This window comes from Dunckerocampus dactyliophorus, chromosome 4 (genome assembly GCF_027744805.1).
Source record: "Dunckerocampus dactyliophorus isolate RoL2022-P2 chromosome 4, RoL_Ddac_1.1, whole genome shotgun sequence".
In the NCBI taxonomy this organism is placed as follows: Eukaryota; Metazoa; Chordata; class Actinopteri; order Syngnathiformes; family Syngnathidae; genus Dunckerocampus; species Dunckerocampus dactyliophorus.
The window spans coordinates 33876410-33888723 of record NC_072822.1 but is presented as its reverse complement, the minus strand read 5'-3'; the positions used below and the strand labels follow the sequence as shown (position 1 = coordinate 33888723).

At 39.8% G+C, this 12314-nt stretch overlaps 1 protein-coding gene across 3 annotated transcripts in view; it reads left to right on the top strand.

Moving 5' to 3' along the window:
• Positions 1–226: 226 nt before the first annotated feature.
• gak (cyclin G associated kinase) overlaps positions 227–12314 on the top strand; it is a 47006-nt gene continuing 34918 nt past the window's right edge. The window contains exons 1-7 of one of the 3 annotated variants that reach the window (XM_054772597.1): positions 571–625; positions 4430–4504; positions 4736–4797; positions 6776–6835; positions 6978–7092; positions 10064–10206; positions 10308–10433. In XM_054772597.1, the coding sequence (XP_054628572.1) occupies positions 4447–4504; positions 4736–4797; positions 6776–6835; positions 6978–7092; positions 10064–10206; positions 10308–10433 (564 nt within the window). In that variant the 5' untranslated portion in view covers positions 571–625; positions 4430–4446. Of the gene's footprint in view, positions 626–4429; positions 4505–4735; positions 4798–6775; positions 6836–6977; positions 7093–10063; positions 10207–10307; positions 10434–12314 lie in introns of all 3 variants that reach the window. The other 2 variants (XM_054772598.1, XM_054772596.1) reach the window with 2 other exon arrangements.

Here is a 12314-nt window from a genome sequence, read left to right as displayed (position 1 = left end):
CCCTGTGGAAATTCACTCAGTAGGCGGGGTAAACAGTACACATGCTGAAGTGTAAGTACGCGCATTGAAACGCAGCAGTTGCCTTTACGGGAAATGTAACTCCAATGAGAAACTTTACACTTGAAATGCGTTCTTAAATGTATTTAGGGTGATTACTTGTGTTTAATTACATCATAGTATGGGTTGTTTCGAGACGCTCACGTGGTTAGCTGCGCGGTGACGTCACCACCATCCCGGAAGTGTCGGAAAGTGATGGCCGCGGCCTCGTCATCTTGGCAACAGGAAGAGGATGTTTTCTCCCACCGAGAAGAGACCATCAGCTCATGTTAAACTTCCCTAAGCGACCACTCCGCCGCCGAGTTCACCTGCCGGAGTCGCTCTGGACTCAGACTGCCCACCTCTCCTGTCCTCGCGCGGTTCCCGCGGTGATCCTTGTGAGCCCCGAAGCGGGCAGCAAGTCGTAGCAGCTAGGAGGCTAACAGGATGTCGCTCTTCCAGTCGGCGCTCGATTTTCTCGCCGGGCCCGGCTCGGCCGGAGCGGCTAGCCGGGACCAGAACGATTTTGTAGGACAGCTCGTTGAGCTGGGCGACATGAAGCTCCGGATCAAGAGAGTTATTGCGGAAGGTAGGATGACGTATCGGAAGAGAATTGTTGCTGTGCTCAAGTATGCTAGCGAGCTAGATAGCCAGCCGGCTAGCTAGTGAAAGCTAGCCCGCTAACATTGATGGTAAATTAGTGGTGGTTGGCGGTCAGTGTCAGTAACACAAAATTAGCACAAAATTTCAAGTATATGTCGGTTTTCAGTGTGACTCCATTGTGTTAACCAAAAAGGAAAACGCGTTGGTATTAGGATATCCTGCAAACTTGGCAGCTGTCACTTGATGCTGTCGAGAGCTTCTCACTATACAGTATAGGAAGCTATAACAGCCGTTCATCTATCCTTTTTCTATGCTGCTTATCCTCATTAGGGTAGCGGGGTATGCTGGAGCCTATCCCAGCTGACCTTGGGTGAGAGGCAGGGTACACCCTGAACTGGTTGCCAGCCAATCACAGGGCAAAGCTATAACGAAATAAGATAATAATCCCTTAATTCAGACTATCACTAGAGTTTGCTAATGTTTGTGTTGCGTCGTTGTAATTATTGCCCCCACTATCTTCGCTGGTAGTAATGCTTTGAGCTTCTCAAGCTTAAGTAAACACCCCAAATCATCCTAAAGCAGAAATTAGGTGTACGCTTTTACGGAAATGTCCACAATCGCCGGGTTCTGCCTGAAGTCAAGGCAAAGGCCACACATAATTATTAGTTTGTTAAGAATAGTTGAAAGAAGATGGAGCCACCTGTAGGTGCTTTTAGATGAGGGTGGGGGGCCCACGGCAGCACCCGCTGCTCGTTGACAAGAGCGATGCGTGCTTTCTTGTCAGTCTCCAAAAATCTCTTCATAAGGTTTGTCGCTAGTTGCGTTTTTCCATCAAATACCATCTATAGGGGTCCGACTACTCGCTAAATATAAGTTGACAACACTGATACCTCCTGTGATGTCTTCTTATTCTGTGGCGACGCCCTCCATTGTATACGGTTGCACTGACTAGCAGTGGTGGTGACATGAAGCCTCATGGGGCATCGAACCACTTGAGCCAACTGGTTCGAGAAAGGGTTCACTTCTCGAAGCGTCATGTGCACACGAACCCCCCTACTGGCCAGGTGTGTAATCACAGGCAGCTGTATCTTAACCACATTGTGTAGATTCATTGAATTTTTGTGTCCATGAATAACAAAAACTGTATGACCAAATCATGTCTCTACATAAGTGACCACATATGTGTAGAATAAAATAGGTTTTCAATATATTGTGTTTGTGTACATTTTCCCCAAATGGTACTATCATATGACATGGCAGGTTGTGTTATAATGTTTTTCTGTCACTTTAGAAAGATGGCATGGGTTTATGCAGGCAGAGGACAGTGAAAGTGCTTGTGGAACTATGAAGGCACTGAATATGACTGTGTAACTAGGACAATGATGTACAGGACAGGGGAGGATTTTCATTTTTATTAACAAATAACACTTTCTCAACAGTTTTTGGTTGGTTTTAAATGATTTCTTTTTTTGACACAACTTCTCCAACCTTTGAAGCAGGCAGACAAGCAGGTTCAGCGTGTGGGCGATGCAAATATGGTGCCGAACCTTCAGCTCTCTCACACAGGCAACCATATTGGGAGCACCATCAGTGACCATACATGTCACCTTATTAGTGATAGCTTGGATCCAATTTGGACACAATGGCCTGAATCCAACATCATCCACAATACTGGAGGGCAAAGGTCTTCATCTAGCTCTTGTTTTCTGCTGGCTGGTTAAAAGAGAATAAATGAAGGGTCATGTTAATGTTAAGCATCTTTATTTACACGATAAACAACAGACTGTAATGACTTACCTTGGCTGGGTGAAGCTCCAGTTCTTCTCATTGCCAGGCACAGTAGTGCCTCAGCATGGATGAGGTGTTGTTCTTGTACCCCAACTCCTTGGAACACAAACACTTCACCTTTGAAAAAATATAAAACAGATAGAAAGTATTGTTGTCCATAAACAAACCTCATGTGTCAGGAATAATGTTATTTAGCTTACCTTATTAGGAGTTATCAAATCAAAATGTTCTCACACAGGGGAACTCCTCCTCTTCCTCACTGGCTCCATCATCTTACCTAGTCTCTTCTGACTCTCCTACATCTTCAAACTATCTCTTTCCAAACTACCTCCAAAGTAGATAAATGCTATTCAAACTCTATAACCTCTATCCAAATGCTAAAATGGCTGCAACTCCTCATCAAAGACCCACATTTTCAATGGCTTCAGACGTCATCATTTTCAGCTCCTCTCCTAAATGAAGCGAGCCTTGATACGCGTTTTGCGGAAACGCTCCCTCCATTACTCGACACACACTTTGAAGCCTCGGCACATCTCGTAACATCACTACTGACTAGCTACATTCACAGACAGTCCCTGGTGGGTTCTAATGTGTGTATAAACAGGTAGTGCCAAATACATTTGTGGCGGGCTGCCACACGTTCAATAACAGGTGTCAAACTCCAGGCCCAGGCCCCGGATAGGTCTGCTATATTATTTTCTGTGGCCGGCAAAAGCTTGGAAATAATGCACAAATATAAAATTATTTTAAAAAATATTATAAAGACACTTACTTTATTTTATTTTATTTTTTAAATATTGTCATATATTTTTGAATTCTAGTAATAATTTTCATTTTAAGTCATTTAATAGTTATATTATTTTTTAATTTATTTTTTATTGTAAATTTTTTGTATGCATTTAATTGATGTATTTATTTCAATATGATTGTTACATTAAGTATAAAATTATAGAAAAATACTTATTTTATTTTAATATTATTTTTTTGAAATATTTGTATATAGAGTATATTTACATTTTTTTACTCTTAATGTAGTTATATATTTCTTTTGTAGTTTTCTTTATAATTTTTGTATCATAAAAATATTTTGTAATTTATTATAATATATTATATTATTACTTTATTTATTATTCAAATATTATTTTTTGTAATTTTGTTCAATTTTTTTGTAATTGTATTATTACATTCATTTTTTAAATTTATTTTAATATATTTTTATTATATTAAGTATAAAAATATTTTAAAAATACATTTAATCTTTCTTGGTAAATGTATTTCTCAATTTTGAAAGAAAAGTTCTGATATTTTTGTTGTCGACTCAAATTTAAAATATTTTTTTTAATTAATGATTAATTAATATCCATCCATCCATTCATTTTCTATACCGCTTCATCCTCATTAAGGTCGCGGGGGCATGCTGGAGCCTATCCCAGCTGACTTCGGGCGACAGGCGGGGTACACCCTGGACTGGCACGTATAGACAAACAACCATTCATACCTATGGACAATTTAGAGTCGCAAATTAACCTAACATGCATGTTTTTGGGAATGTGGGAGGAAGCCGGAGTACCCTGAGAAAACCGATGGGCACACGGGGAGAACATGCAAACACTGAAATGCCCAAGGGAGAATTGAACCCAGATCTTCCCGATCTCCAGGCTGTTCCTGTGTTGGTCAACATGCTAACCACTAGACCACCGTATTTGTCATAAAATTATTATTACTCTTGGCACCTTGACGTCTTTCAATGTAAGTTTGTTGGTAAAACAAAGTAAAACTAATAATCAAATGTGTCATAATATAAGGCGATTGTACATAAATCTGGTTTCACAGTTGTAGGGAGCCCTCTGAGGGTAAACATGAAGCTAATGTGGCCCACAGAGAAAACGAGATTGTTTGATGCATTAAATTAAATTGCATTAAATTGAAGTCTAGTTTGTTTGCTCCGCACCACAGTGACCACACCAAGTTTTTTGACATTTTTTTTTTTGGTCCGAATCAGCGTAGCAGACTACAAGAATGAACACACCCGCCTCCAGTGAAAACGGTTGGAAACCCATGGCAGAGGCTAATAAATGTGAGCGTTACTGTTCTGACTCTGGAAATTACAGTTCCGACTAAGACCCATTAGCACAACTCCCGCCTGCTTTGGAACAGACTTGGCATCTGTAAAGCTGACACTGTGTCTACGAATAAAAATATCCCCAAAGTTATCACAGTATCACATCCCTTTCGGTGATTTTTGTGGCATTTTCTACTTACTTTTATGACAAATGACTAATCATAATTCATATTTATTTTTCCTCAGGTGGCTTTGCCTTCGTGTATGAAGCCCAGGACATTGGAAGCGGCAAAGATTATGCTCTCAAGGTGAGCCAAGAACCGGGAAAATCTCATTTACGGTATTTTCCAGTCATGTAAGTCGCATCGGTCAAAAAAATGTGTTATAAAGAGGGGAAAAAACATACTGTATGTAAGTCGCACAAAATATGTCAAACAGCGTTGTTTTAACACCAAAAGATAATTTTTGTATTCAAAAATAGACTAAAACTCAAATTTGTGTTTCTAGTTAGTCAGTGGTTGACGCAGTAGCTACAATCTCCAAGCTATAAACATAATTAGTGTTGGAGTTAAACAACACTGCGGTCTAAAATAGCAAATTTCTCAGTCCACAAAGGTATTATATCATCATAGTTGCACATTACTTGCAGACGCACAGTCTCCGAGGCAGAAGCCTATTAGAAAGAAACAAAAAGCGTCCGGTATGCTCTGTGTCATTCAATGCATGTGGCTAACTGCGTCACAAGCTCACCTCAATTAATTATTGCGGCCAGCCGGTGTCACCAAAACAACCACCAACCAGCTTTAACCTAAAGGCAGCCGGGGCGTCCAAACCTTTTCCAGAGAGGGCCACATCTTGAAAAATGAAAGCATGGAAGAGCCACCGTAATATTTGGTAAAGCAACACATGTAGATATGCTATGTTTTATAGATATACTGTATATTTGTCAAGAAAAAACTGCATCTCAGCTTTGTCATATCGGTGAAAAAGCCTATTATTAATATCAATTTCCCTCTTTGCTCTTCTTTTTTTCTCTTTTGTTTATTTAATTTTCCAGATATTTCAACCTTTCAATATTCTAACTTTATATTATTGTATATATACAGTATATTCATATTTGATACTTTATATTCTTTTTCCCAACCTAATTTCCCCAAAATTCCCCCAAATTTCTCATAATGTTCCGGATTGAAAAATATAACTATTTTTCTTTAATATTTCAACTCTATTAAAATGATTTTTTCCCCTCATAATATTAAAAGATTATTCTCGTAAAATTGGGACTTTTTCTTGTGAGATTTAAACTGTTTTCCCCTTAATATTTCTTGTAAAATGGGTTCTGGTTTTCCCATCTTTGCTTTTTCTGGTTTTGGTGAAAAATTGGATACTTCAGTGTTCCTGAACATGAATAACTCAAAACCCACTCAGTAGCGCCCCCTTTTAAATTTAAAAAAAATTTGCCCATGCCAGCAGTTTCACAGAGTGTCGCCAAATTTGGTGGGGTGGAGACGTCAGTTGTGACAGGACGCCTGGAAACGTCTCAAAAACCCATGTTCTAAAACAAACAGGAAATCCGTCATTTCGGTTTCCGGCGGCAATTTTTTTGGGAGAAAACCAGGGTTTGTATTTCAACGTGCTTGTCCTATGCGCTTTGACCAAAGGAAAATCACGGATTCAAGACAGACGGGCAATGTTGTGTTGCGAAGAATTTTAGGCTGTTCCATAAGATGTGGGCGTGGCATGGCAGCAAACTTGGGTGATGAATCAGATAATTTGCCACTAAACTGTAAACGTTGCTAACTCAGTCGTAACTCAGACAACCCATCATAATTGCTGTGTATGATGAAGACGACAACTTAAAGCTTTGCATTGGTCGCTTCCTGAATTCTGCTCAACGCCACCCAGTGGCAACAGGAAATGGAATGCGCGTGCCCTCCGACTTATATGAACACTGAGGGCCCATTCAACGCTGCTTGCAGCTTTATATTTTGTAGTTTTAATTGTATTTATGAATGTGCCGTGGGCCAATAAAAGAAAAAAAAACAGCTGCAGGCCACACTTTGGACACCCCTGTGTTAAATTGTATACAGTACATATTTTGATCTATAAGTAACACGTGACTATAAAGTACGGCGTTTGCTTCCTAATGTGCCAAATAGATTTTTGTATCGTTGTTTTTCACTGGAATTACCATTGTTTTGTTTTGCTGGCATAAGTTTATGAGCAAGAAGTCACCTGATTTAAAGCAGAGGTGCTCAACAAAATAAATATTTGCTTTACTTTCAGCGGCTCCTGTCCAACGAGGATGAGAAGAACAAGGAAATCATCCAAGAAGTTTGCTTTATGGTATGACACAAGCTGAGCTGGCATGACAAACAGAGTCTTGATGACGTATTATTCAGTGTCAGTCACCATAAGAGGTTTACCGTTTGTACAGACCGGACACCGGGTTTATACTTGAATGCTCTTTGACCCGGTTCCCTTGTAGAAAAAGTTATCAGGACACCCCAACGTGGTCCAGTTCTGCTCGGCCGCCTCCATCAGCAAAGAGGAGTCCGACACCGGCCAAGCCGAGTTCTTGATCCTCACGGAACTGTGCAGAGGTAAAGTAGACGCCGCGCTCATGTTCTTTTCTGCCTTCTCGGGCATATTTACTGCTGAGTCAGCGCTCACTGGATCTACTTCAGTGGTTGTGATGAAACACTTTTCCCGTCGACAGCCTCTCTGACCCTTGACCCGCTTCCTGTCTGCTCACGCGGGCTGTTTACGACGCACGAGTTCATATGACTGATGATAGGAGTCAAGTTTTTCATGGTAGTTATGCAGGGGTGTCCACAGTGCAGCCCGGGGGCCATTTGCGGCCCGTGGCACATTCTAAAAATATAATTTACCAAGAAAACTTAACAACAGTAACAAAAGCAAAAAAATCTGCAGTAATTTAAGTCAAAATATAAGTAAAATAGGTAGTAATTTTTTGAGAATCACATAATATTATCAGGAAAAATAAATATAAATATATTTTGATATGTTAATGTATAGATGTCAAATTTGTTTTTGAAGGTTGTAAAATATGAATGATATGAATTAATTTATTCAATGTGTGTATGTATATATACAGTGGTGTGAAAAAGTGTTTGCCCACTTCCTGATTTCCTATTTTTTTACATGTTTGTCACACTTAAATGTTTCAGATCATCAAAAAAATAAAATATTAGTAACACAACTGAACACAAAATGCAGTTTTAAAATGAAACCTTTTATTATTGAGGGAGAAAAAAATCTAAACCTACATGGCCCTGTGTGAAAAAGAACAGTATACCAACAGTAAAAACATGGTGGTGGTAGTGTGATGGTCTGGGGCTGTTTTGCAGCCTCAGGACCTGGAAGACTTGCTGTGATAAATGGAACCATGGTTTCTGCTGTCTACCAAAAAAAATCCTGAAGGAGAATGCCCGGCCATCTAATGGTGACCTCAAACTGAAAGCAACTTGGGTTCTGCAGCAGGACAATGATCCAAAACCCACGAGCTGCAGTTTTCTAAGAATAAAGTCAAACTATTTAGAGAAAATGTTATGAACAAGAACAAGATTTTACTAGAATAAACTTGTAATATTATGAGGAAATAATGGCATTTTGTTAGCATAAAGGTGAAATATTAAAGAAAAAATAATGTTTGTTTACACTCATAATATTATTTGGAAAAATTAGGTTGAGTAAAAAGTTATATTACAAGAATAAAGTCAAAATATTACGGCAATTTAAAAAACCCACCAGTAATGAAAAAAACAGCTGCCATTTTACATGAATAAATAAAAAATATTAACAGAAAAATGTCATATTTTTATGAGGAAAAAGTTGCAATTTTAAAAGAAAAAAACTCCTAATATTATGATTAAAAATAATGACATTTTAGTTAAGAGTTGAGATAATGAAATAATTTATTTGTTTTTTTTTTTTTTCAAATCAAATTATTGTTGTCATTTTTGGAAAAGTAGGTGGGCCAGAAAGTTACATTATGAGAATAAAGTCAAAATATGAAGGGAGTAAAGTCACAATATTCCAAAAAGAAAAAAAAGTTGAACTATTTGGAAAATAAAAACAGTGAAAATGGGGGGGGGGAATCAAGGATTGAATGATACTAATAATAGGCTTTTTCACTTATAGGACAAAGCTGAGGTGAATTTTTTTCTTGAAATACAGTCAAACTTGTATATAGCGGCCACTAGAGGGAGACTGCAAAAGTGGCCGCTATAGACAGGTGGCCTCAATAGACAGGTTGGTGGCCATTTTGAATGTCGACCAGTAGAGAGCACTGTGGGACTGCGGATAAAGTTGTACAGCACTACGAGGCTTGTTATTATCCACCACCCACAGAACAAAGCTGTGCTAGTAATGTCTTTTGTTATGTTTGTTTTTAATATTTTACTTTTTATACGGCAGAATGTCATTACAGCTTTAGTTCATCAGGAAATGACGGTGGGCGTCCCGAGCAGGAAAGCTAGGCTCAGTGCTAGCTGTGAGTTTGGAGAGAGTTGGGAAGTGTGTTTATGTTGGCGTGGATGTAAAGTCCTGCAGTGTTCTCCGCTGTTAATAAAGCCATTAAAGTGCATCGGCGACGTGAGTCTCTCCTTCCCCACAACAAGCGGCATTACAGTATTGACCAGTGCACATTGTCTCACACCAGGAAATAAACGGTGTCACTGTAGTAGCAAGCTCCAAAGAAGACGGGTTTTTTTGTGTTGAATACAGAAGATGAGGACTTGATTTGTGGATGAGGATTGATTAAAAATAACGTGAGTACATTCTAAAATACTTCAATTAAGTACAACCGAACTCAGTTTTGCTCCCGCTGCCTTTTTAAACACATACGATAGCATGCATGCTCGCGTGTTTAGTGTGCATACAGTATTGTATTGTATTGTAGCGTCGCCGGGAGCACGTCCTGTTCCCAGCGTACTTTGCCGTAATGTTTTGGTGCAAATGCTCTTAAAGTTACATGTTTGACCAGGAAATAAACGGTGTCACTTTAGTAGCAAGCTCCAAAGAAGACGGCTTTTTTATGTGGAACAATTGACAGTTTGTGTGGATCTTGTGAATGATTGTGACTGAGCTAGGACTCAGTAATTAAAGTCTACACACGACGGCTTCATTGATTAAAAAACGAAACTTTTTCATGCATGAAGCTTCTACTTGAGTTGGTAATTTGGCCGCTATATGCGGTCAGATATTGACCAAGGGATACAAAATGGGTGGCCGCTGGCCGCGTTAGTGAGGTAACTGGTATACACAGGGTCTATAACATGTAAATTTGCTGCGGGGGATTGCTATAGGCAGGTGGCCGCTATAGGCAGGTGGCCGCTAAGACAGGTTTGACTGTATATATAACTTCTGAGCATCTACATGTGTTGCTTTACAAAATATCAAAGTGGCAAAAGTTGCATCCTTTCATTTTTCACTATGTTGCTGTCTCCAGAAAAACGTGGGGACACCCCTGCCTCAATTCATGCAAGCAGACTTTAATGGCGAGTAAACGCTTCTTTCTCTGCTTTTGTCCGTGCGTCTTTCCCACCTCAGGTCAGCTGGTGGACTTCCTGAGGCGAGTGGAGCAGCGGGCTCACGTGTCATGTGACACAGTGCTGAAAGTCTTCTACCAGACATGCCGTGCCGTGCAGCACTTGCACAAGCAGAAGCCCCCCATCATACACAGAGACCTCAAGGTTGGTACGCCCTCCACAGTGCTGAATGTGTGCATTTCAAAAGCACGGCAATATCATGTATATATTAAACGCAAGAAGGTCTTTTTTTGTGTGTGTTGCAGATTGAGAACCTCCTGATTAGTAACCAAGGCACCATCAAGTTGTGCGACTTTGGCAGCGCCACCACCGTGTCACATTACCCCGACTACAGCTGGTCGGCACAGAAGAGGTCCATGGTGGAGGATGAGGTACGCCATCGTGCATCATGCATGTCAACTAGTGCTTTGAAAAACACATCCCCCACCACCATATACACACTCCACTCATATGTAGAACTGTCCACGCTCAAATACTAGACTTTTACATTTTTTTGCTTATTTAAAAAAAAAAAAAAGTCATTTCAGAGTTCAGATATTTAATGCTTGCTTAGATGTCCACTTTTCGTAGTGGAGGGCATATTACAAAGCAACAGGTGGCGCTATAACCCCAAACTGCAAGGTGGGCTGAGCTCAGCCTGAAAAAAGTCGTTTCTGGAAAAGACACAGTAACAGTCAGGGTAACTGTTTTTTATGTAGTTTTATATTACTTCTATATGTTTATATGTCGTTATATATTTATTCCTATTAGGGATGTCCGATCCACATTTTTTGGCTTCCGATTCAATTTTTTTTATAGTCCTGCCGATCCGATCTCAATCCCGTTCCTTTTTTGTTAATAATAAGCTTTTGTTACAAACATGAGTTTGTGGAAGTGAATATGGTTATGAAAAAAGCCCTTCAAAGCATTAAACAGAATGCAACCATAGTATTGCTGAATTTACTTTTTTATTACAAAGCATAGCCAATAATATTGTTTGGCTTTTGTAACAAACCTTTGTGAGTCAGGTCCCTAATCAAATAAAAGATCCAATAAAAGTCCATCCAATAAAAGATGAAATTGGAAAAAATGAGCGTGCAAAATACTTTTAGGGTAGGACTAATCATTTGACATGGTTATAGATCAATTTGTGGTGTGATTAATAATATATGACTTTTTTTTTTTTTTTTTAAACAAACTCTCTTCAACGCAATAGTAATTTATTGACGGTCCCTAGTATAAACAACCACTAGTTAGAGCAGCACTTCTCCTGCGAGCTCCCCGCACCATGACACGGCAGCCCTGGCACAGTAAGGGGGAACTACCGCTGCAGCTACGGAGCGGAAAATCCAACGTCCAACGTGAAAGTAACATCACCACGGTACACCACGGCCATGTTTGCATGGTGGTGGTGTGTTTTCTTCGAGTGGCAACCAGTTTTGAGGCACATTACCGCGCCTACCGTGTTGGAGTGTGGCCCAGAGTTACGAACATTGTACGTCAACCGGATGGGCCTAATCTCATGGCGGAAGCTGATACTATCCCATCCTCAAAATGCAGCGGATTGGCAGCTGATCCCGAGCCTCAAGATCGGATCGGGACACCCAAATTTCAATGTATAATAATATGTTTGAATATTTTCTAAAAGGTGTGGAATCACTGTGAATGTGGTTAGTGTACATACATGTGTATTACATAAAAACCCACTCCTGTTACTTCCAGAAAATGCATCAGCTAGGCTGAGGAAACGTATAGAAAAATTCAATGTCGATGCCTGAGATGAGCCAATACACATTTTGAGTTGTTAGTTTTGTAATTGAGTTATTTATTTATTTGTTTCTGCATTACTGAATCCGCTCGCTGACAAACACCAGAAGCCCTTGATTTAATAATCAGCTGAGCCAGGAAATCATCCAGGAAATTTTGTTCCATCTGCACCTCTTTGCCCCCGTTGACCTCAACGAGATGTAGCCCAGAGATTGCGTTGTTAAACGCATTAACATGCGCGTTCATCTCGCTAATGGCGCTTTGGGGAGGGGTGTTGTACGGTGATGAAACTGATACCAAGTGAAAAATGAGCGTCTAAATGCATTGCAGCGCTGTTATTAGATCAGGGGTGCCCACGCAGTGAAAAATGAAAGAATGCAACTTGGCCACTTGGATATTTTGTAAAGCAACACATGTAGATATGATAACAAGTTAGATAAATTTCATCTCAGCTTTTATCATATTGGTATAAAAGTCTATTATTAGTGTCAGCTTCACTCTTTCTT